The 22357-nt window shown below is 36.1% G+C and overlaps 1 protein-coding gene and 2 long non-coding RNA genes across 3 annotated transcripts in view; 1 reads left to right on the top strand and 2 right to left on the bottom strand.

Moving 5' to 3' along the window:
* Positions 1–22357, top strand: part of stat4 (signal transducer and activator of transcription 4) — a 42719-nt gene that overhangs the window by 8738 nt on the left and 11624 nt on the right. Inside the window, exons 10-41 of the mRNA XM_073812014.1 lie at positions 81–173; positions 297–356; positions 753–773; positions 957–1047; positions 3053–3097; positions 3260–3343; positions 3982–4080; positions 4250–4385; positions 4508–4560; positions 4670–4764; positions 5281–5417; positions 8597–8788; positions 8913–8958; positions 9042–9144; positions 11960–12112; positions 12560–12687; positions 13151–13295; positions 13410–13505; positions 13739–13828; positions 14049–14127; positions 14424–14518; positions 14632–14783; positions 14921–15079; positions 15293–15385; positions 15539–15598; positions 16838–16867; positions 20831–20921; positions 21019–21054; positions 21150–21233; positions 21317–21415; positions 21496–21631; positions 21716–21771. Of these exons, the coding sequence (XP_073668115.1) occupies positions 81–173; positions 297–356; positions 753–773; positions 957–1047; positions 3053–3097; positions 3260–3343; positions 3982–4080; positions 4250–4385; positions 4508–4560; positions 4670–4764; positions 5281–5417; positions 8597–8788; positions 8913–8958; positions 9042–9144; positions 11960–12112; positions 12560–12687; positions 13151–13295; positions 13410–13505; positions 13739–13828; positions 14049–14127; positions 14424–14518; positions 14632–14783; positions 14921–15079; positions 15293–15385; positions 15539–15598; positions 16838–16867; positions 20831–20921; positions 21019–21054; positions 21150–21233; positions 21317–21415; positions 21496–21631; positions 21716–21771 (3037 nt within the window). The remainder of the gene's footprint in view (positions 1–80; positions 174–296; positions 357–752; positions 774–956; positions 1048–3052; positions 3098–3259; positions 3344–3981; positions 4081–4249; positions 4386–4507; positions 4561–4669; positions 4765–5280; positions 5418–8596; positions 8789–8912; positions 8959–9041; positions 9145–11959; positions 12113–12559; positions 12688–13150; positions 13296–13409; positions 13506–13738; positions 13829–14048; positions 14128–14423; positions 14519–14631; positions 14784–14920; positions 15080–15292; positions 15386–15538; positions 15599–16837; positions 16868–20830; positions 20922–21018; positions 21055–21149; positions 21234–21316; positions 21416–21495; positions 21632–21715; positions 21772–22357) is intronic.
* On the bottom strand, positions 17266–19504 carry LOC141280852 (uncharacterized). Its single transcript, XR_012335162.1, has 2 exons — positions 19447–19504; positions 17266–19162 (listed from the first exon to the last, which is right to left on the bottom strand). It is a non-coding gene; the product is annotated as an uncharacterized lncRNA (long non-coding RNA).
* LOC135733490 (uncharacterized) lies at positions 19866–20434 on the bottom strand. Its single transcript, XR_010526960.2, has 3 exons — positions 20240–20434; positions 20114–20152; positions 19866–19905 (listed from the first exon to the last, which is right to left on the bottom strand). It is a non-coding gene; the product is annotated as an uncharacterized lncRNA (long non-coding RNA).

Here is a 22357-nt window from a genome sequence, read left to right as displayed (position 1 = left end):
AATGTAAAATATCCATGCAATGCCATTACATATGTCAAGCTATGTGCAATCTGGCTTTTTTTTCTTTGTCATGTTTGCAGTTCTTTTGTGGTAGAAAAGCAGCCATGCATGCCTACACACCCTCAGAAACCTCTTATCATTAAAACACAAGTGCAATTCACCACCAAGGTCAGGTATGAACCACACCCCCCACCAAAAACAATGTAAACACATATGAATGTATAAGACATTAAAATCAAATATTTCCTTACTATTCTAATTATACTGTTTATGTTTTGCCTTGTGTTGTTTTTTAGATTACTGGTTAAGTTACCTGAGGTGGATTATCAACTTAAAGTTAAAACAACGTTTGACAAGTAAGATCATGTATACAAAATTACTAAGTTGACGTCTATCGCTGTACCTTTTGAACACAAGATTTCCTTGTTTTTAAGTATTTCAACAAATGGTATATCAAACATTTTAGAAACATCCTCATTTCTAAAATGGTCTTTTCAGGCTCGAATATACATAGCAAATAAAGTATTAAAGTTACCCATCGCATACTGAGCTGATGATTTATAGCCACCTTTTCAAATTTTTCAAATTTCTTATCAAACATGATAAAATATTTATCAATGAGACATATCTGGCCACTTCCGCAGAGGATCACAGATTTAATAACACATGTCTGTAATGTTTATATCACCTGTGCGTTTAGCACAATGTGACCTCACTGTTTTCTTTACTCTATTTTGTGTGTATGTTTGCAGAGACCTTCCACCAGGCAAAGTGTAAGTGCACCCAACCGCAAACAGAAGAAGCAACTTCCTGTTGTTTATTTAGGCCACATCTCAATATGAGTATATGGGGAGGGGTGAGGAGGAGGGGGTTACAGCAGAAAAACCTAAAATAAACAGAACATAAAGCCATATAGTATGAGACCTGTTTCAAATGTTTCTGATGTTTTCCTTTAGGAATAGACAGTTCTTCATCCTTACCAACAACACCAAAGTGATGGATGTTGAGGAGTCGACCGGCTGCCTTTCTGTCGAGTTCAGACACCTGGTACTGATGTTGAATTCTTGCATGAGATTCTAGTGCATGTTGTTATCAAAGCCTGATGTTAAATGTCTTTACATGATTCCTTTAAGGAAATATTCAATTTTCTTAAAAGAAAAATCCAGATAATTTACTCACCACCGTGTCATCCAAAATGTTGATGTCTTTCTTTGTTCAGTCGAGAAGAAATTATGTTTTTTGAGGAAAACATTGCAGGATTTTTCTCATTTTAATGGACTTTAATAGACACCAACATTTAACACTTAACTCAACACGTAACAGTTTTTTTCAACAGAGTTTCAAAGGACTATTAACTATCCCAAACGAGGCATAAGGGTCTTATCTAGCGAAACGATTGTCATTTTTGACAAGAAAAATAACAAATATACACTTTTAAAGCACAACTTCTCGTTTAAATCCGGTCGTGATGCGCCATAGTGACCCCAATTCACAATCTCACAGCTAGATGCCGCTAAAAATCAACATTGGACCTTCAAAGGGACACTACACTTCATTTGAAAATATGCTCATTTTCCAGCTCTCCTAGAGTTCAAAATTTATTTTTACCATTTTGAAATCCATTCAGCCGATCTCCAGGTCTGGCGGTACCACTTTTAGCATAGCTTAGCATAATCCATTAAATCTGATTAGACCATTAGCATCGCGCTCAAAAATAACCAAAGAGTTTTGATATTTTTCCTATTTAAAACTTGAATCTTCTGTAGTTACATTGTGTACTAAGACCGACGTAAATATTCTAGGCTAGGAACTATACTCTCATTCTCGCGTAATAATCAAGGACTTGATCAAGGTGCTGTACCACGGCTGCAGCAGACACAATGATATTACGCAGTGCCTGAAAGTAGTCCCCTTGGTAACTTTCAATATCAGGGGACTATTTTCAGGCACTCATAATATCATTTTACCTCCTGCGGCCATGGTACGGCAGCAAAGTCCTTGATTATTACGCCGGAATGAGAATATAGTTCCTATCCCCTAGTTTAAATAGTAAAAATATCGAAACTCTTTGGTTATTTTTGAGCGCAATGCTAATGGTCTAATCAGATTCAATGGATTATGCTAAACTATGCAAAAAATGATACCGCTAGACCCGAAGATTGGCTGAATGGATTCCAAAACGGTAAAAATAAAATGTTTAACTCCAAAAAACAGTGGAGTGTCCCTTTAAAGCTCCCATAACACACCCTGTTTTTGCTTATCTCATGTTAATCTCATGTTATCTTCAGTTTTATCCATTTTATAAAAGACAGATCAGCTCGACCGATAGTTTCCTGAGAAACAAGACCCTTTCGAAGCGAACCATGGGATGAGCGAGACACAAGCGAGCGAAACACATAAAACATTATCCCGCTATCTCTGGATAACTTACGTTTCACAACATGTCTGTGTCGTTTACATTATATGCACTTACGCACCGATTACCAACAAAACACAGACATTTGATTGCAGTTTTACCTACCGGCTGTGAGTCATGACCCTATTGGGATCGCCCCATTTCAACGAAATCCAGCGTTAAACAAAGACACACTTATAACTCTGCCGCTAACTCGGATAAACAAACCATATCCATAGTTAACCACAAGGATGGGAAACTAAACAAGCTTAAATTTCACACACAAACAACAACACACTACTTCGGAGATGTGTGTGTTGATTGTAAATTTTTTTTTAATCTAACTTAAATATTTTTGAATGATAGAGCCAAAGTCAAAAAGCGTTAGGTTGTGCCCCACTCTCCCCTACCTGTGAATAGTGACTTAATATGTTGACTTCTGTAAATAGCATGTATGTATAATGTACTGTATGGCTTCAAAAGACATTGTAAGGACTAATTTTAGTTTTTTAAATAATTCAGTAATAATATATGTAAATTATTCTGCATTCTGGAGGTCAGGAACGATGTCAGGGTGAATAAATAATGACAAATTTCTTGCAATTTTGTGGTTATTTTAAGAGGCAGCAAATGTTATGAAGTGTGTGTGTTTTGCAGCAGTTAAAAGAGAGAAAGTGTCCCACCGGTGGAAAAGGTAATGAGGTAAGACTACATTATATCCTTTGTGTGGCCCGTATGTGAATTAATAACCATTATGTTCTTCGTGTCTTGTTAGTGTTTATTAATTTTGGACTGTGTTATTATCTGTGAAATGCACCATTGTGCCAAAAGAGGGCAGAATTACACAAAGTTTTTATATTTCAGGGGCCTCTGTCAGTCACAGAAGAGTTACATTCTCTCAACTTTGAGGCCATGCTGATGTTACAAGGCCTGGATATTGATCTTGAGGTATGTTGTCAGGTTTTATTTGGTGATTTATTTTTCTAATTATTTATTTAACAGTTTAGTTTCCATATTTATCTAATACACTGCAAGAAATTATTTTCAAGAAAAAAATTCTTAGTATTTTTGTCTTGTTTTCAGTAAAAATATCTAAAAATTCTTAAATTAAGATGCTCTTGATGAGCAAAACGACCCAAGAAAATAAGTCTAGTTTTTAGACCAAAAATATTACATTTAAGTGATTTTGTGCATAAAACAAGCAAAAAAATCTGCCAATGGGGTAAGCAAAAAAATCTTGAACATTTTCTTAAACATAAATTCAAGAAAAATTTGCTTACCCCATTGGCAGATTTTTTTTGCTAGTTTTATGCACAAAATCACTTAAATTTGATATTTTTGGTCTAAAAACTAGACTTATTTTCTTGGGTCGCTTTGCTCATCAAGAAAAAGCATCTTGATTTAAGAATTTTTAGATATTTTTTACTGAAAATAAGACAAAAATATTAAGATTTTTTCCCCTGAAAATCATTTTTTGCTGTGTATGCAGTTAAATGTAACATCAGTCTTGTGATCAACTAATATCTTACTTTTAAATGTTTGACCTCTAGTACCACTCATTGGGTTTATATTTTGTTCCCGTGTAGACTTGTTCACTACCACTGGTGGTCATATCAAATGTCAGTCAGCTTCCAGGGGGCTGGGCCTCCGTCATGTGGTACAACCTGCTTACTGATGATCCAAAGGTGAGGACGACCTTGATATGATGCAAAGATGGATACAAACCATTGATGCTGTATATAGCTTTAAATAGAGCCACGCAAAATGTATTTCAAATATTTAGATATACGATTCAACGAACACTAAACATAAAATAAAGTGGCAGTATTTTCACATGCCTTCTGTCCGTTTTAGAATCTTGGATTCTTCAGTAACCCATTACGGGCGAGTTGGAGTCAACTCTCTGAGGTGCTCAGCTGGCAGTTTTCAAGTTTTGCTGGACGAGGTCTCAACAGGGAGCAGCTTAACATGCTGGGCGATAAACTTCTGGGTATCTTTCTGCCGTAAACTGTTCTTCATTTGTGCTGTTTCATAAACATGCTTATTATGCTCCTGTTTTTCGTAAATGCAGCATGGCCCGGCCTAAACTGAGTTTTGTAATTGTTTCTAAAGGTCAGCATGCTTCTTATAATGACTGTCATGTGTCTTGGTCAAAGTTCTGGAAGGTAATGTTGAATATTATGCTTGCGCTATTTTCTAATGGCTCCTCAGCATCTTAAAAAAAAACATGTAATAAAAGTCAGATATTTACTGTTTCTTTGTGTGGCTTTCTAGGAGAACATCCCTGGCAAATCGTTTAGTTTTTGGCTGTGGCTGGACTCTATCCTGGACCTCATTAAAAAACATTTACTTCCTGTTTGGATTGATGGGTTAGTGACCTTATCTTTCTGTATTTTGAGTACAAATATACTGTTAATGATGCTCAAGCTTGTTCTTAATTCACTACTATATGGGCCTCCACTTTATCAAAATGTTTACATAAAAATACATTAGAGCAGTGGTTCTTAAACTGGGGGCCGTGGGATTGGGCCAGGAGGGCCCTAGGTTTATGACATTTTATAAAATACATCAAAGGTGCCGTTTGTAACTTTTAGAAGGATTTCTTGACAGAAATGCAATATATATAAAACTATATTATCAATGGTGTATAAAGACCTTACATAATGAACTGTATTGTTTTTATTACCTTAGAATGAGATGTTTTTATCTACATACACCGTCATGAGTCACCGTCATTTTCTACAGTAGCCCTAAACGGCCAAACTGCTCTATTCTGTTGGTTGCAATTCGCAATCTTGCCACTAGATGCCGCTAAAATTTGCCACTGCATTAGAGTCAATCAGTCTTTCTGTTCTCAGTGGATTCTGCTGTTTCTTTGTTCTCAGCTACATTATGGGATTTGTAAGTAAAGAGATGGAACGTGCCTTGCTGAAAGAAAAGGAGCCTGGTACCTTCCTGCTGCGCTTTAGTGAAAGTCACCTAGGAGGAATTACCTTCACTTGGGTAGAACAGGATGAAAATGGTGTGGTTTTGTCCATTATATGTTATTTATCATAATATGTTTTTAGCTATGATCTGCCAATCTCTATGTGGGAAACCTGGTGTCTTAAGTGAGGAGTTCAGATGCAAAACCCTATAAGTGTGTCTGACTTGAACCCCATTCACACAGCACTTCATATAAGAGTTCTTTTCACGTGAGGCGTTACAGTACTTCCAGGTTGTAAAAGTTGCGGAAGTGCGTCACCTGGTGGATAATAGCGGTATTGTGGAAAGCCAGAAATTCTCGTCATTGGCAGGGGAGCGTTTTCTCTTAATTGACAAGATAACTTGTCAATGGCGGGGAAAGAGTTAATAAAAAGCATATTAGTCAGTACCGCATTTTCCGGACTATGGGCCCTATCTTGCACCCAGCGCAATTGACTTTGTCAGTGACGCATGTATCATTCGTATTTTGCACCGGCACACAGCGGGTTTTTCCCTCCACAGACGCACGTCGGCAAACTAGGGAATGAACTTGCGCTCCCTGGGTGGTTCAGCGCAAAAAAGGAGGCGTGTTCCGGCGCAAACCATCCCTGATGCTATTTTGCAGTTTCAAAAAACAATTGCGCCACTGACCAGAAAAAAAAAGTTTAAAGTCAGTGGCGCGTTGCGCGTTGTTCATTATGCTATTTTAAGGGCGCATGCTTGACCATAATGTATAGCGTGCACAACGCGCACACACTTTGCATCTAATCTACACAGATGCAACAGTTATTTTTGCAAATCATAAATTGTTCCACTTAAAAATATTAATACACGAGATAAGGGGAATCATAGTGGTGAGCATTGTGGTGATAGTTTTTATTTATTGTGTGGCTGCGTTAAAAAATTCTCATGCAAATAACGATTAAAATATTTTCATAAGTTTGTTGTGTGGCTGTATTACGTTTATTTTATGTAAATAATAATTAAAATGTTTTCATAAGAAACCTTAATATGAACTTGATTTGTAAGAGTACTTTGAGGTTGGACCTTGCTTGCGTTTCTTGGGTCCGATTTCAAAGCCCCCAAACCCTTTCAGCGGTGAGGGTGGACGCAGCGATGTCCTCTGCTGGCGTCAGGTCCTGTGTAGAGGCAGATCCACCTCCCGTTACACAGCGTGCCCGATTTATGCTGGCAAGCTTGGGATTCCCCCGTCTCCTGACATCATTGTAGTGCTTGGCGCAACGATGGGGATGCCAGCTGATGAGACTGTGGCGTTTTCCTCTCACGCCTGTTTAACCTACGCTGATTTGGGCGGGTTTCTCCTATCCCCATACAAAACAACTTCTCTTTCTTTGACTGCTCTTACAAGAACGTGGGTCTCCTCGGCTGTAAACCGCTCCTGGTGTACACCTGGTAAATCTGTTATAATAAGAGCAACCCGCCATGGAACTTGCGCCCTTGCGTTTAAAGGGAATGTTGGATAGCGTTCTGATTGGTTTATTTGACGTTACGCCCAAACCACATCTATGAATAATGAACCTACTTCAGACCAACCCCTTATTGATTTGCGCCCAGCGTAAGAGTTATTTCTCACACCGGGAAAATAGCAACAGTGCCCAAGATCCACCCACAAACTCACTTGCGCGTTGCGCTTCGCACTTGCGTTTCAGATCGTTAAAATAGAGCCCTATAAGTCGCATAGTTTGGTGGGTACTGGAACTTAAATTCAGGTGCGACTTATAAGTCAAAATTATTTCATGTGAACAAAGAGAAATCATAACCGTCTATAGCCGCGAGGGTCCGCTCTATGCTGCTCCTGTATTTCTGTAATTTAATGGATTCAGTGATGCAGAATGACTTTGGGACCTTTTTGAACTTGATTTGGCTTGTTATGTTAATTTAGCCTATTCAGCCTCCCAGGTATGTTCTGTATGCTATTGTGTATCGTGTAAATAACTGTTAACGTTACGTTAACGTACGGACACCTATTCAGCCTGCTGTTCTGTGCTATTGTTTAGTTGAATAACTTGCCTTTCCCGATTAAATGTCTCTTCTTCGGCTTGGATTTTGTGAAATCATTTTCTAAATAAATGCAATGTTTAGTCCAGTGCGACTTATATATGTTTTTCGCCTTCATTACGCATTTTTGACTGATGCTCCTTAAGGTAAATTCGCATTATAAGCGACTAGCAGTAGCAGAGCGACACAATCTCATTGATTTCAATGGAAGCTCGGCGGCATCCGGCACGGGCAACAGTGACCATTGTAGCTGGATGGGCGTGTCCAGTCGGGCGACAAAGTTGATTAATGTTTCACTTAATGCAAATTATGAGCGACATTTGGGAGCCACTACCAATGAGATTGAGGCAGGGGAGTTCACATCATCCCTCTCTCGTTAGTTACTGGAGTGAACGTTACTCATTTGTTTATGACAACTAGATATAAAAAACGCCTCTTTTGAAAGAGACGAGTGACACACAGCGACAAAGTCGCTTATAATGTGAATGTACCTTAATACTTCGGAGCGACTTATAGTCCGGAAAATACGGTAATTGAAATGCCTTATTTTCATGAATGTCACTTCAATAGTCATTTCCTTGTTTAGCAAATTTGAATGTCTTTCGCTGCAAACCCTTTCAGTGCATACAAGTATTTTTGGCAAAAACCTCCACTTCTTTGGACAAGACATAATAAACAGTTGCAAAATCACTAAAGCGGCAACTAGAAACATTGCAAATAATGAAAGTCATGAACTGAACCACACATTTTGGAGCGCTGTGATCCATGTCTTCAGGTCCAAGTACTCACAATGGACCCAAGTTTAAATCTGAAACACAATCGTTTCTTAACGGATTTGAAGCGAAGGTATTTGATGAACACATACAGTAATACATACCAAGAGTATTCGAGAGTATGATATCATTATCCAATTTTTGACAGATGTGTCGTTTAGTGGCTTTTGCATCTGAGGTCCTCAAGCACCATGAGAAACAAAGCAAGGTTTATTAGCTGTCAACAGTTTAAAGTTCTGCTTACAGTGACACAAAAATCAAAGTTGAAGAGTTTAACTACTTTTGGTTATGAAACTGTTTTTCTTCTTGGCATGAACTAACAGGAATTGATTTGGGAATTTCCGCGCTGGAACTTTTCCAAACTATACCATTGTTCTCCGTGCATGTTTTTTTTCCAAAATTTTCTTCACATTATTGTTTCTAAGCCCATGGTATGTATCTACAGGAGAGAGAAAGTTCATCTCTGTTGAACCGTACACCAAAATGCGTCTTAATGCTTTACCCATTGCTGACATCATACGTGACTATAAGGTCATCGCTGATGGTGTCGTGCCAGAGAATCCTCTGAAGTTCCTCTACCCTGACATCCCTAAAGATGAAGCTTTCGGGAAACATTATAACAGTCAGCAAAACAAAGGTACAGTAAGCTGCTTGTAAACTTCATCTGGTTCCTCTTATTTCAAGTCGTGTTATTTACAGTGTTTTCAAAAAATTGCACATGCCGTTTCTAAAAAGTGCCTATATTTTTATTTTTTTTACAGTTTGTCCTTACATTCAAACACATTTAGTTCCTGTTTCCCATCTAAAGTGAGTATCCAATATTTTTGGTCTCTTTTTAAAGCATGATGTTATTGCATGATTTGATGATTTTTTTGTGATCATTTTCTCAGTGGACCGGTCCAACATGCATGTTCTTCTCCTGAACCCCCAATGTCTCCTGGAATGTTTGACATTCTGAGCCAGCACCTCAGTCCATTTGAGATTGAAAGCGCTGTAAATAACATTTCTAACTTAATTTAAAGCTTGCTATATAGTTACACTACCATTCAAAAGTTTGGAAACACTTACTCATTCTTCATGCTTTTTAAACTTTACTAAAGGGGTTCCCATCTATTCTGAGCTCTTATTGGCTGCTTTTTCTTCATTATTCAGTCATCCATTTCAAAAATATATTTTTTAATAAAATTTTAGTTTTTCTAATATAAGAAATGAATATTATTCTGTACAAAAAAAACTTTTTAAGATTATTAGAAACATTTAAGTGAAGTGTTATAAATCTTTGAATGGTAGTGTGTGTGTGCGCATGTGTGTGTGTGTGTGTGTGTATATATCTCTAGGACGCTAATCAAATGTAACACCAGTTTAACTTATTTGTTCAAAAGGTCAGATTTTCTAGCTTCTATTGATTTTCGAAACATTTTAAGTTGTGCATGGGTAATCTTGTTTTCCACAAACTTGTAAAATAGGTCAAATGCATGCTGTCATGCAAATAAATGGGAGACGTTACAGACATTCTGAAATAAGTTTTCAATGTAGGGTTTTTAAGTTATGCTGACAAACCTTAAGACCTCACTGTATATTATTGACACTTTTAAAAATAATGTCTTTTATGTGTAACCTAATATAACTCAGTTGACAGTTTTTTCTTGTTTACATTGCAGATGAGTTCGCCCTAAAAAGAAACAATCACATTTGCTTGGATCCAAGATTTTGCATGAGTTCAGAGCTTTTCATAACCGTATTCATATTTCTGTACTTTTCTGGCTTTATTCCACTATAATATGTCATCTTTCTTTATTGATGTGCAGAATATATTGCAAGTATATATTGCCAAGTATTGTTAATATAAAACTATCACAGATGAATAATTCATGTCAGGATTCAGGTTAGTAACAATCAATTTATTGTATATATATGACCAAAGTTCGCCCAGTCTGTAAATTTATCTGGTTTGCCCAAACTTTCTGCGGTAACATTATACATACTCTTGATGTACATATTTATGACATGTTTTCCGTATTATTCTTATTTTTTAAAATAAAAATCTCTATATTTATTTTGTTATTTTTTTTATTCAGATAAAATGTTTATTTTCTTACGGATACCATTATACACAGGATACATCTTGCAATGTAAGGTGGGTAGGCCTAGTGGCCTACTCATTTATTTTACGTGGTGGTAGTATTAGTAATAGTGGAAGTATTAGTGGTTAACAAGTTTACTGGTGACTGAAAACAGTCAGATTACCCATGAATGATGTAAAATTAGGGAATTGCAGTATTCGAGCCGTAGCCTATTTATGCAGCGGCTGACTAATGATAGTTGTTGACATAGAAACCTATCTAAGTTGGTAACAAACAGAAACTTAATTTCTTGGTAGGATGGGGAAGCAATTTAAACACATTGCTTCAGTATAGAGAAATAATTAAAGAGCACATATTGTCCAATTCACGTTTTTACATTTTCTTTAGTATGTAAGTACATTGAGTAAAAGTACGTTAATGTACTTAAATATTAAATGTAAAACAAAAACTTGTGTCTATGAAATGTAATAGAGTAAAATTATGATAATATGCTTTGGAATGGATGTTTTCCAAAGAAAAACACGGATAAAATACAAATTCTTGAAAAAAAAACTTTTATGTTGAAAGTAAAACCTCTTGATAGTGACGCTAGCAACTTGTCAACCCACCTGTGGTCTGTGGATGTTGGAATGAAATTCTTGTTAAATATGTTAGTACACTCTTTTGCACAACAGCTGTTTCCCATGTAGACGCGTTTCCCCTGTGTTTTCGCTGATTTTACACTGTACACAAATACTGCTGCTCTGTCTTTTGCCACTCAGTGGGCGTAACCGCAGTCACTTTTGCCGAAGGTGACGTCACGTGCATACATCTACCCTTGCGATAGTAACCATCACATCAGTACAACTACTGTGTGCATGCAATAACATAGCATTTCTTCCATTTTCATTATTAAAAATAATTTTTCCTTGTTGGGTTTATCAAATATCAACTTTGTATTGTACAGGGTTCGATTATCAGGAAACACGCAAAATGTATGTCTTGTAATGCATTGTGGGTCAAAGAATATGTCACATGCAAGTGTAAACGCACACAAAACGGTGTACTGTCTTTTTTAAAATATCTGGCGATTGACGTTCATTGCGCGTCTGATCCTCTTTATATGTGTCTTTTGTAATACGGAGAATAAGGAAAACCAGGTGCTCTCCTTAAACATCCCTTGTCATTTCTGAAATTTCGTAGGATAGGAATTGACACACATCCAGGGGCTTTAAGTTTCGTTTCTGTCTCATCCTCTCGCTTTCTCAGAAAGCGCGTGGTTACATGGAGGCTGTTCCGTAAGTTTCACTTTGCCCCTCCACCGCGTGAGCGCTCTTCTGTGAACAAGTCAAACGTCACATACCTTATTTATTTAACCTTACAGTTCTTTAAAATTTATTTTAGAATTTATTAAATAAAACATACTGCTGCAATGCTTTTGCTGTTATTTTTCCAAGATTGTCAGCGACGCACGCTTTTATACCCATTATTTTTTTAACCATTAATAATAATTTATTAATTTTCACTGTAATGAAAGTCAAGCACTTGTCAAACTGGATTGCGTGGCTTTTTGCTTAAAAGCCAAATAAGTTTCTATTTTCTCATCAGTTGCGCATCTGTGGGACTCACACAGACATGGGAGGGAGCCGCTTACTCACAACAGCCAGTCTCTAAAAGGGGCGTGGTTTATCACACGCACGCAGAAACTGATTTGTTGTCATCGCAGAGCTGTTTAAATATTACAAACGCAGCGTTTTGATGGGTTCAAAATCCCAAAGTGGGCAGAACCTGCGGCACTAGATTATGGATTACACGTTTTTGGAGTCATTAATGAAAACCTAAATCTGAAGAGAGAAGACGACCTGTATACACGCTTGAAACCTCTTCCATGTTTAAAGGTAATTTTTGGTTTGTTACAAGCATATAACTATGTAAAATTACTATAGCATTGACGGCTTAAGAGTCTTTTTATTTAAAGGTGGGGGGTATATGTTATGTAGCCTTTAATATCAAATTGCGTATTGTTGTAAACAATGCAAACTGTGCAGAATTTATCTCTTTAAACTTTTAAAAATGGTTTTTAATTATTGTAATTTAATATTGTAATATTAGTATATGTTTTAGTTCTACAGTATTATCATGTGTATAATTTATTATTAAATCAATACTTTTACAATATATATTAAGTAGTATTTATAATATTAAATTATAATTTGTAATATTTTTTTTGTTTTATAATTAACTGTTATTTGCATCTCTAAAGAGACACATGAAACAATAATGTCAACACGGATTGGATGTTGTAATTTAGGAATCTTGTTGGTAATGGTTTGTGGTGTTTACAGATGACACTGTGGAACCAGCTACAGCTGCTGGACTCTATGTATTTAGAGCAAGTGGATCAGCTTTACGATGAAGCTTTTCCTATGGAGATCCGTCAGTATCTCAGTCAATGGATTGAGAGTCAAGACTGGTAAAACCTTTTACATTCCTCTATAATTTGATGAAGATAATGTTTGAGTTTTGATAGATCAATAGTCCCTGCAAGTACTGAGGCATTCCCATATCTCTACTTGAGAAGACAATACAGACCCAACATAAGATTAAACTATAATACAAGCAATGTAGAATGGAAGATGATGAGTACAATAAAATCAATATAGGCTATAGTAAAAATAATGCAAAAATTATATAAAAATGAGTAGACTAGTAAATACATATAGTATAAGAAAAATAAAAGTAGTAAAATACAACACAGATGTAATACATGCACAGACGCTTTAAAAAACCCTCATATTGTAAGATCCTTCAGTTTAATGTTTTGATTTTATAAAAAAAAATTCTAAGTTGTATTTAAATTAAATATAATTTCAATGATGTTATTTATTCTGTGTCATCCTTGCCATATTTGCTTTACCATCTATTATTGGTTGTAGGGAAACAGTAGCAGCGAATGTATCTTTGGCAACCTTACGCTTTCATGAGCTCCTAAGTCAACTCGATGAGCACTACAGTCGCCTCAGCCTGGGAAACAATTTCCTGTTACAGCATAATATACGCAAAATCAAGCGTAACCTACAGGTGAGCATTGTTTCTCTGTGACATTTTTCTTAAACAATACAATGAAAACTCCAATGGCTGTTATCATCCCATATTACATTTTATGGGACAGTCAAAATGATGGTGTTTTATCAGGTTCACTTTCTGGAGGATCCCGTTCACATGGCTATGATCATAGCTAACATTTTGAAAGAAGAGCAGAAGATACTGGAAATTGCAATGAGCTGTCAAGTAAGGCACATTAAAAAAAATGCAGCATTTTTGTCAAATCAACAAATAAAGTTAAACAATTTGTTTTTATACTATTCACAGATCAAAATTTAAAATAGTAGCTTGAATTGGTTTGCAACACCAAGTTGTTGTTTTTTTTACAGTGCATTCTTTCTTGATTCACATCTGGCAACCTCTTTTGTTGTGTAAAGTTGTTAACTTTCTTCTAAGTACATGTCTGGATTTGTGTTCAGGGTAAATCTGATTCGTCGCAGGGGAGTGTTATGATGGAACAACAAAATGAGTTGGATAATAAAGTCAACAGTTTGAAGAGGAGTGTGCAGGTAAACCGTCCGACTGAGGGATTACATTTTAGAAAATAAAAAAGTTAAACAACTGCACCATTGACTTAAATCATATCCGTAACATTTCCTTTTTAAAGCTGAACAGCATATAACAGAAACTGCCTTACCACATTTCCTTTATTGTTTTACCACAGTAATGCATTATACAATAAACAGACATGTCAGTTCTGATGTGTGAATTAAAATCTTTTTCCCCCAGGGAACTGAACAGGACATTCAGGTTCTGGAAGATGTACAAGACGAGTATGATTTTAAGAAAAAGACCTTGCAAAGTCGAGGTAATGTAAATATCAAATCTGATTCTGAATATTTGTTACCCTGTCTGTGAAAACTGAAGGCTAAAGTCTCAATATCCACTATGAGTTCAACCTTTAACATGGCCTTACTAAGTTAATATTAAATATATCTACGTTATATTGTCACAGAATGTTATTTACATTATGTATAGGATTACTTTATGTAGAAAACAGCACTTTACAGATGTGTTTTATGCAATCAGTTCTACTTGATAAAATAATGTAGACATGTGAACTGAGAAGTGAAACTTATTTATGGGTGTTGCTTCTTTGTACAGTGGAAGTTGAGATGAATGGCCAGATAACCAAAGAGATTCAGCAAGAGGAAATGGCCATACGACAAATGCTTATTGGATTGAACATAAAAAGAGAGGTAGGTCAACGGTAAAAACCAACACACCTATTTAACCTATTTAAGTGTGAGCACATGATTATTAAAATTGATGTGGCACAATGACTCTTATTTGTATACTCATTTATGTGCAGGTGGTGATAAAAGAAATAGCAAACGTATTGACTCTAGCCGAGCAGATTGAACACACACTCATATCAGATGAGTTACCTGAATGGAAGCAAAGACAACAGATGGCTTGCATTGGAGGTCCACCTAACGCTTGCTTGGATCAGCTGCAAAATTGGTGAGAAACAGGAGTTTTATTTATACAAAATTACACATCATTTTTGGAGAGGAACAAAGGTATTTTAGACGATTCCTTAGTACCCAAGTCAAGTCTTGAGCCCATGGAGATATAAATCAGCATGAATTGTGTTACAGGTTCACCATAGTGGCCGAGTGTCTGCAGCAGATTCGTCAACAGCTGAAGAAAGTTCAGGAATTGGTGCAGAAATTCACCTATGAGAACGACCCGCTCACGCTGGGCAAGAGTCAGCTTGATGAACAGGCCCTGTCACTTTTCAAAAAACTTTTATTAAAGTAAGATAAACATACCAACACACTTTACCCTTAACAGCTATTAATATATAGGTGAACAAGATGTATTAGTTATTGTCTGCAATCTTGTTTGAGGTAGGGAGATGTGTGGCTTTAAATGTTCACAGGGGAATTTGCCTGTCATTTGTGGTATATGTCACTTCTGAAAGATTTTCTATTGGGTAAGGATGAAAGTGTTTGTGATGTGTCTTTCAGTTCTCTTGTGGTGGAGAGACAGCCTTGTATGCCCACACATCCACAGAGACCACTGGTGATAAAGACAGGAGTTCAGTTTACTGTGAAGATCAGGTAAATTCCTTTGAAGTTGTTGTTGTTGGGTTTTGCACAGACATTGACACATTTTTCATGAATCGTAAATATTTAAGAAAGGCGTTTAAGGTGATGTTTTTTAATGACGTTTGATTTGTGTGAATCGAATATAATTTATGTTTTATACTGTAGGTCACTAGTCAAACTTCCAGAACTAAATTGCCAACTCAAAGTAAAGGTATCTATTGACAAGTAAGTGTCTGTCTGTCTGTCCATCTATCTATCCATCTATTTGTCTGTCTGTCCATCTATCCATCTATCTATCTGTCTGTCTATCTATCCATCCATCTATCTGTCTAACCATCTATCCGTCCGTTCATCCATCTATCCGTCTTTCTGTCTATTTATCTGTCAGTCTGTCTATCTAATTTCCTGTTTGCCCGTCTGTTTGTCTGCCTGTCTGTCCATCTGCCTGCCTGCCTGTCTGTTCATCTGCCTGCCTGCCTGTCTGTTCATCTGCCTGCCTGCCTGCCTGTCTGTCTATCTGCCTGTCTGTCTGTCTTTCTATCCATTTTTCCGTCCGTCTATCTATCTGTCTGTCTATTTATCTGTCAGACTGTCTATCTATCTTCCTGTTTGCCTGTCTGTCTACCTATCCACCCATCTATCTGTCTGCCTATCCGTCTGTCCATCTGCCTGCCTGTCTATCTGTCTGTCCATCCAGCAGCCTGCCTGCCTGTATGTATGTCTATCCATCTATCTGTCTGTCCGTCTGTCTATTTATCTGTCAGTCTGTCTATCCATCTATCTGTCTATCTGTCTGTCTATTTACCTGTCAGTCTGTCCATCTATGTTCCTGTTTGTCTGTCTGTATGTCTGCTTGTCTATCCATCCACCCATCTGTCTGCCTATCTGTCTGTCTATCCACCTATCTGTCCATCCGTCTATCTCGCCGTCTGTCTGTCTATTTATCTGTCAGTCTGTCTATCTATCTTCCTGTTTGCCTATCTGTTTGTCTGCCTGTCTGTCTATCCATCCACCCATTTATCTGTCTGCCTATCCGTCTGTCCAGCTATCTACCTGTCTGTCTGTCTATCCATCTGCCTGCCTGCCTGTCTATTGATCTATCCGTCTGTCTGTCTATTTATCTGTCAGTCTGTCTATCTATCTTCCTGTTTGCCTGTCTGTCTGCCTATCCATCCGTCCATCCATCCATCCATCTATCTGTCTGCCTATCCGTCCGTCTGTCCATCTATCTACCTGTCTGTATATCTATCCATCTACCTGCATGCCTGTCTGTCTATCCATCTTCCTGTCTATCCATCTACTTGCCTACCTGTCTGTCTATCCATCCATCTATTTGTCTGCCTACCCGTCTTTCTTTCCATCTATCTTCCTGTCTGTCAATCCATCCATCTATCCGTTTATCTATCTATTTGTCTGTCTGTCTATCTATCTTGAATAATTGATTCATATGTTGTTTTTCTACAGGAATTTAAATGAGATGGAGGCGGGGAAAAGGTATGTATAATCTTACATAGAAATAGAGTGCACATGTTATTACCATAATGTGATGTTTTGATAAAACATTACATAGTTACACATAAAAGTAAATGATGTCATCGAGGAACCATTTTTGGCTGTATGTTCAATAAAAAACCTTTAACATCCATAAAACCTTTCTAATTCAAAAAAGGTTCTTTCTATTGGTAAAAGGTTCTTTAAACTATAAAAATGTAAAAAAGTATGTTTATTTTAAAATGTTTTGACAAAAGGGAACGAAAATGGTTCCTCTATGGCATCACAGTGTGAAGAACCTTTTGTAGCACCTTTATTTTAAGTGTGAGGTATCGCCCCAGTAACAGCGTTTGTATTTTTTTTCTGATGGTGTATATATAAAAAATGTACAAGCGCTGTCACTGCACTCAAAAAAATATTTAGGCCTAATTCATAAGATTTATGTATTTTGATTACATGTAACATTTCCATCCATTTGGATTACATACTTCTAATCTAAAAAAAACAAATAAACTTTATATGATAGATATTTTTTAGATATATGTAAATGAAACCATAAAAATGTATGTAATAGTTTTACTTAATCCAATGTGTTTTAAATGCATTAAAAAAATGGATTATGTATTCTTTATTAATAAACCCAATTCACTTAAAATGCATTACATTTAAGTATCTTACTAATAAACCATTTATACATTTATATATTCCTCCTCCATTCACCCTAAATCACAATATGCTATAACAAAAAAACACAAAAAAGAAGAGCAGCCAGACCACTTGGTTTTGCATTCAATCAATTTATTTAATACTTCAAGGCATTACTCATAAGGCAGCAAAAAAGAGCAGCTAACAACTAGCATGACAGCCATGGCTTATACACCTCGTATTGTGTGCAAAAATAAATAAATAAGTGTGTTTCAGACATTTCAGCCACAATCAACCTCATTCCACAAATAAGTGCAAACATTTTGAGCAAACAGGCTGCAGAAATACAAAAAACCCTGTAAAACTCGAGGTAGACATAAATCAGTGACAACAACATTACTTTAACATTTTCAGAAATCTGTGACCTGATGTAATAATAATAATTTAGAATGATTGGGTGGTAAGAAAAAAAAATGGCACATGGCTTAGTGTTTTGAGTGGCTGTATGCCATTAACAATTTTCATGCATCTCTAATTACATGTTAGATATACATCAATTACATTTTTCAAAACCTTTTAACTTTTAAAATTGTTAAAGCAATATTCCAATTTAATAAAACAAAAATCCCGATAATTTTCTAACCCCATATGTTTATGTTTTTCTTTGTTCAGTCAAGAAGAAATAAAGATTGAGTTAAAGATTCCAGGATTTTTCTCAATTTAAGACTTTATTCGACCTCAAGTTTACGGTTTCAATGCAGATTTAAAAGGGCTCTAAATTATCCCAAATAAGGCATAAGGGTCTTATCTAGCTAAACGATTGTCATTTTCAAAAATAAAAATAAAAGAGGACTTTTAAATCACAACGTTTTGCACTAGCTGTGTGACACACTAGCATGACATAACTGAAACTACCGCTCCAGTGTTTACAAGCGAGGAGAAAGAGGAGCGTTCAGATGTTGTTGAATGTGAAATGATACTAATTAATGTCTTTGGGTCCGTTTATTATTTAAAATGGTCAAACATGTAAACATTTATTACGTAGTACACAATGTCGCACTGTGTGTCACATGGATAATGCAAGACAAGTTGTTGTGTTTTAAAAGTTTTCTTGCCAAAAATGATAATCTTTTGGATAGATTAAACCCTTATGCCTCGGTTGGGATCGTTTAGAGCCCTTTAAAGCTGCTTTGAAACATAACTGTTGAGGTCCAATAAGGTCTATTAAATTAAGAAAAATCCTGGAATGTTTTTCTCAAAAAACATAATTTCTTCCCGACTGAACAAAAAAGACAAGCATCTTGGATGACAGACAGTTAATTATCAGTATTTTTGTTTAATGAAAGTGCAATATTCCTTTAATGTTAAAAAGTTCACTTGTAAATGTACAAAAATGTACCCACTTTGAGGGGGATGCATCAGCGTGTCTGTCAGGTATTCACTGAAGCATCTTTCAGTGATTGCTTGGTTGTATCAAGTCCAGTTCCATTAGGATTTTTTGAAAGGTCAAAGGTGCACCTGAGGTTCTTCTGGTAGTTCAGTTTAAGTGCATAAATGAGTCCAAAAAGTAATTTCACACCCATGTGTGACACCAAGTAGGTTTTCCAAAACTTCCACTGTCTGTGCAATTCCCAACTCACCAATTTCACAATTCTGGAGAAGAACAACAAAAAATCAGTCCCAATAGCAGTCAAAGTGAAATTTTCAAAATGTGCAGGCAAATTGTTTTACAAACTCTGATATTTAAAATATGTAGACTGATTAAAATGTGTAAAATAATAGAACATTAGTCACAAAACCATCAAAAGACCTGAAAACAGATAATCACCTTGTTTAAACATCTAGTTATCCAGAAGATATTTATATACACACACATACCCATACACATACATATAAATAGATAGATATAAAAATAGAGTAGGTTGACATACACTTACCACATATTCTTTAATGTGTCTCTTTATGCCTTCTTTGAGGTAGATACAGATGTCTTCATTTAGAACAAGACAAAAAACACAATATTTAATGATTTTCTTTAACAATATTTTATGTAGATAATAGTTTTTATAGAGACAGATAAAGATTTTGTGAGACGAAGAGTATGTATTTTTCTGTTTCAGAAATATTGTGTCCCAGCATGTGTGTACACTACCGGTGAAATGTTTGTAATAAAGTCTCTTATGCTTATCATGACTGCATTTATTGGAAAAAAAACCACCTGTTTCCAATATTGACAATAAATCATCATATTAAAATGATTTCTAAATGATCATGTGACACTGCAATGATGAAAATCCAGCTTTGCATCAGAAATCAATATCTTTGTAGCATAACTTACAGTACATACCCTGTCTAGCAGGTTGTCCCACCATATAGACGATGAAATGATGCTGTATCTGTAAAATAAAGTTTTAGACACACACAATGCACTCAACAACATAGTATAATTGTAACATTCTTTTGTTAATAAAGTCACAGAGATTATATGATTATTTTATTCTGATAAGTCTCCAGTAGCCTATGACTTTATTTATTTCTTAGGTTTCAAACATTAAACCACAAAAAATAACCAATAAAAGCAACAGACACGGCAGTGTAACTTACATTCCAACAGACCATCTGTGTAGTGAGGTGTATTTTACTCTGAAACATGCAACGCGTCACACATGTAATTAAACAACAGACAATTATATTTTAGATGATCACATCAAACTTGTTAACTTTACTCACCTACAATTTGGCGATCGTAAACTAGTGAGATGACGATCCAGTCCAATGCAAAATGGCGAAGTCCATGTGCTGTAGCGTCTGTTTTTGATTTTGGCGCCACCTCCTGACTGGAGTGTGAATAGACGTCATTTCCGCTTCTGCTAAAGTCAGTTTCCTGACACTTGTATGTAAATCAATCTTATAGAATTTATCCGGTTTGTTTCACGGCTAGATTTATTTAATTCATATTCATACATTTTAACTGATTAAATCTAATAGTTTTTAAATTGAACAGATTTATATATATTCTAATAAACCGGATTACATATATTTTAAAAAACGAGTATTTAAATAAAATCTAAATGATCCAAATACTTAAAAGTAAATATTGCCAGGAATCGTTTTTTTGAGTGTGGGGCGGTACCTTATCAAAAATCCACATTTGTACCTAAAATGTGAGAGCATATTAGTACCTCACAGGTGCATACCTAAAAGGTACATATTTGGACCTTATAAATGAGGATGTTTAATAATTATAATATCATGATTATTTAAAAGCTGTTTATGCACGCCACCAAACCTCACATGATGCAATGCCCTGTCTCATCCTAGATTTCGGAGATTCAACATTTTAGGCACACCTTTTAAAGTCATGAACTTAGAGGAATCCAGCGGATGTTTAGCAGCTGAATTTCGTCATTTGGTATGAAATGATAAATGCATCATGAAACTGATAAAGCAGGCATTATAAAACAAGTGCATGCTTTATTAATGTTATTCCTTCGCTTTGTTTACAACAGCAGTTAAAAGAAATGAAAAATATAAAAACAAATGAGGTAAGCCAGAAATGTACATACTGTAGATTATTAAATATACATTATACTGTAAATCGATCACCTGTTGTAAGTAAAAATAATGTTTTTTGCTTCAGAATCCTTTCATCATTTCCGAGGAGCTGCATTTAATAAGCTTCGAAACTCAGCTTCTTCAGCCAGAAATATGCATTGATTTATCGGTAAAGTGACCTGTCTGATATACATCAGTTGAGTGGAAGCTACCTTAACAAGTGCAGATGACTCCAACATTGTTTTTAAACAGATCACATCATTACCTATCGTGGTGATTTCACATGTGATGCAATTACCCAGCGCCTGGGCGTCTATCCTGTGGTACAACATGGTTTCCAGTGAACCTCATGTATGATTCTCATCTTCGGTGTATTTAAAAATGTCTTTGTCTTCTGATGTTTCTGATCTCAATTTCCGTCTCCATTTCAGGATCTGACCTTTTTCTTGAATCCACCTCCAGTGAAATGGGGGCAGCTTTCAAAAGTCATAAGTTGGCAATTTTCATCCGTCACTAAGCGAGTGTTGAATTCTGAGCAGCTCAGGATGCTGGCAGACAAACTTCTTGGTGAGTTTTTTTGGGCTGTGTTACAAGAGTTAAAATAGTAAATGCCCTATACGGTGTTATTATATATTTCACATTTGATCCCAGGCGCTGAAGCTCAGGGTGACGCTGATGGGCTCATCCAGTGGAATCAATTTTCAAAGGTGAGTTTGTTTATGGAAACAGTGACAGAATGTCATTCGCTTACTTGAACAAAACACGCTTTTGTTTGCTTCTCTGTTGTCATCACATGGTTTACTGGTAAAACAAAACTTAGTGATACTGTGGTTGTGAAACCAATGCCGCAAAGAACGCATGTACTGTTTGAATAAAGGTTGCTTCTTGAAACACCTGGACCTTCTCAGAGGACTTAATTGCTCAGCTGATCTTTTATAGACATTTCATTTAATCATTTTATGGTTTTTCTCAGTCGCTTTGAAGCATTTTTCAGATAAGAAATACATTTTTCAAAACACTTTGTTCGACCTCCACATCATCAAGTTGTGCACAACATAAAAGCAAATTGTCAATGTTTTGGACAAATTGCAAATGCTTTGATACAGTCATGCAGATGTACGGAGACCGCGAGGGGACATGGTGGTGGATAATATTTGGGATGAGAGGGAATTTTTTTAGCTTTTGCGTTCCCCCGAGAAGCTTTTTGCGTTCTCTCGCAAAACTTTTGCGTTCCCCCGAGAAACTTTGCGTTATCTCGCAAAACTTTTGCGTTCCCCCGAGAAACCTTTTGCG

This window comes from Paramisgurnus dabryanus, chromosome 15 (genome assembly GCF_030506205.2).
Source record: "Paramisgurnus dabryanus chromosome 15, PD_genome_1.1, whole genome shotgun sequence".
Taxonomy (NCBI): Eukaryota; Metazoa; Chordata; class Actinopteri; order Cypriniformes; family Cobitidae; genus Paramisgurnus; species Paramisgurnus dabryanus.
This window is presented reverse-complemented; position numbering and strand designations above follow the sequence as displayed.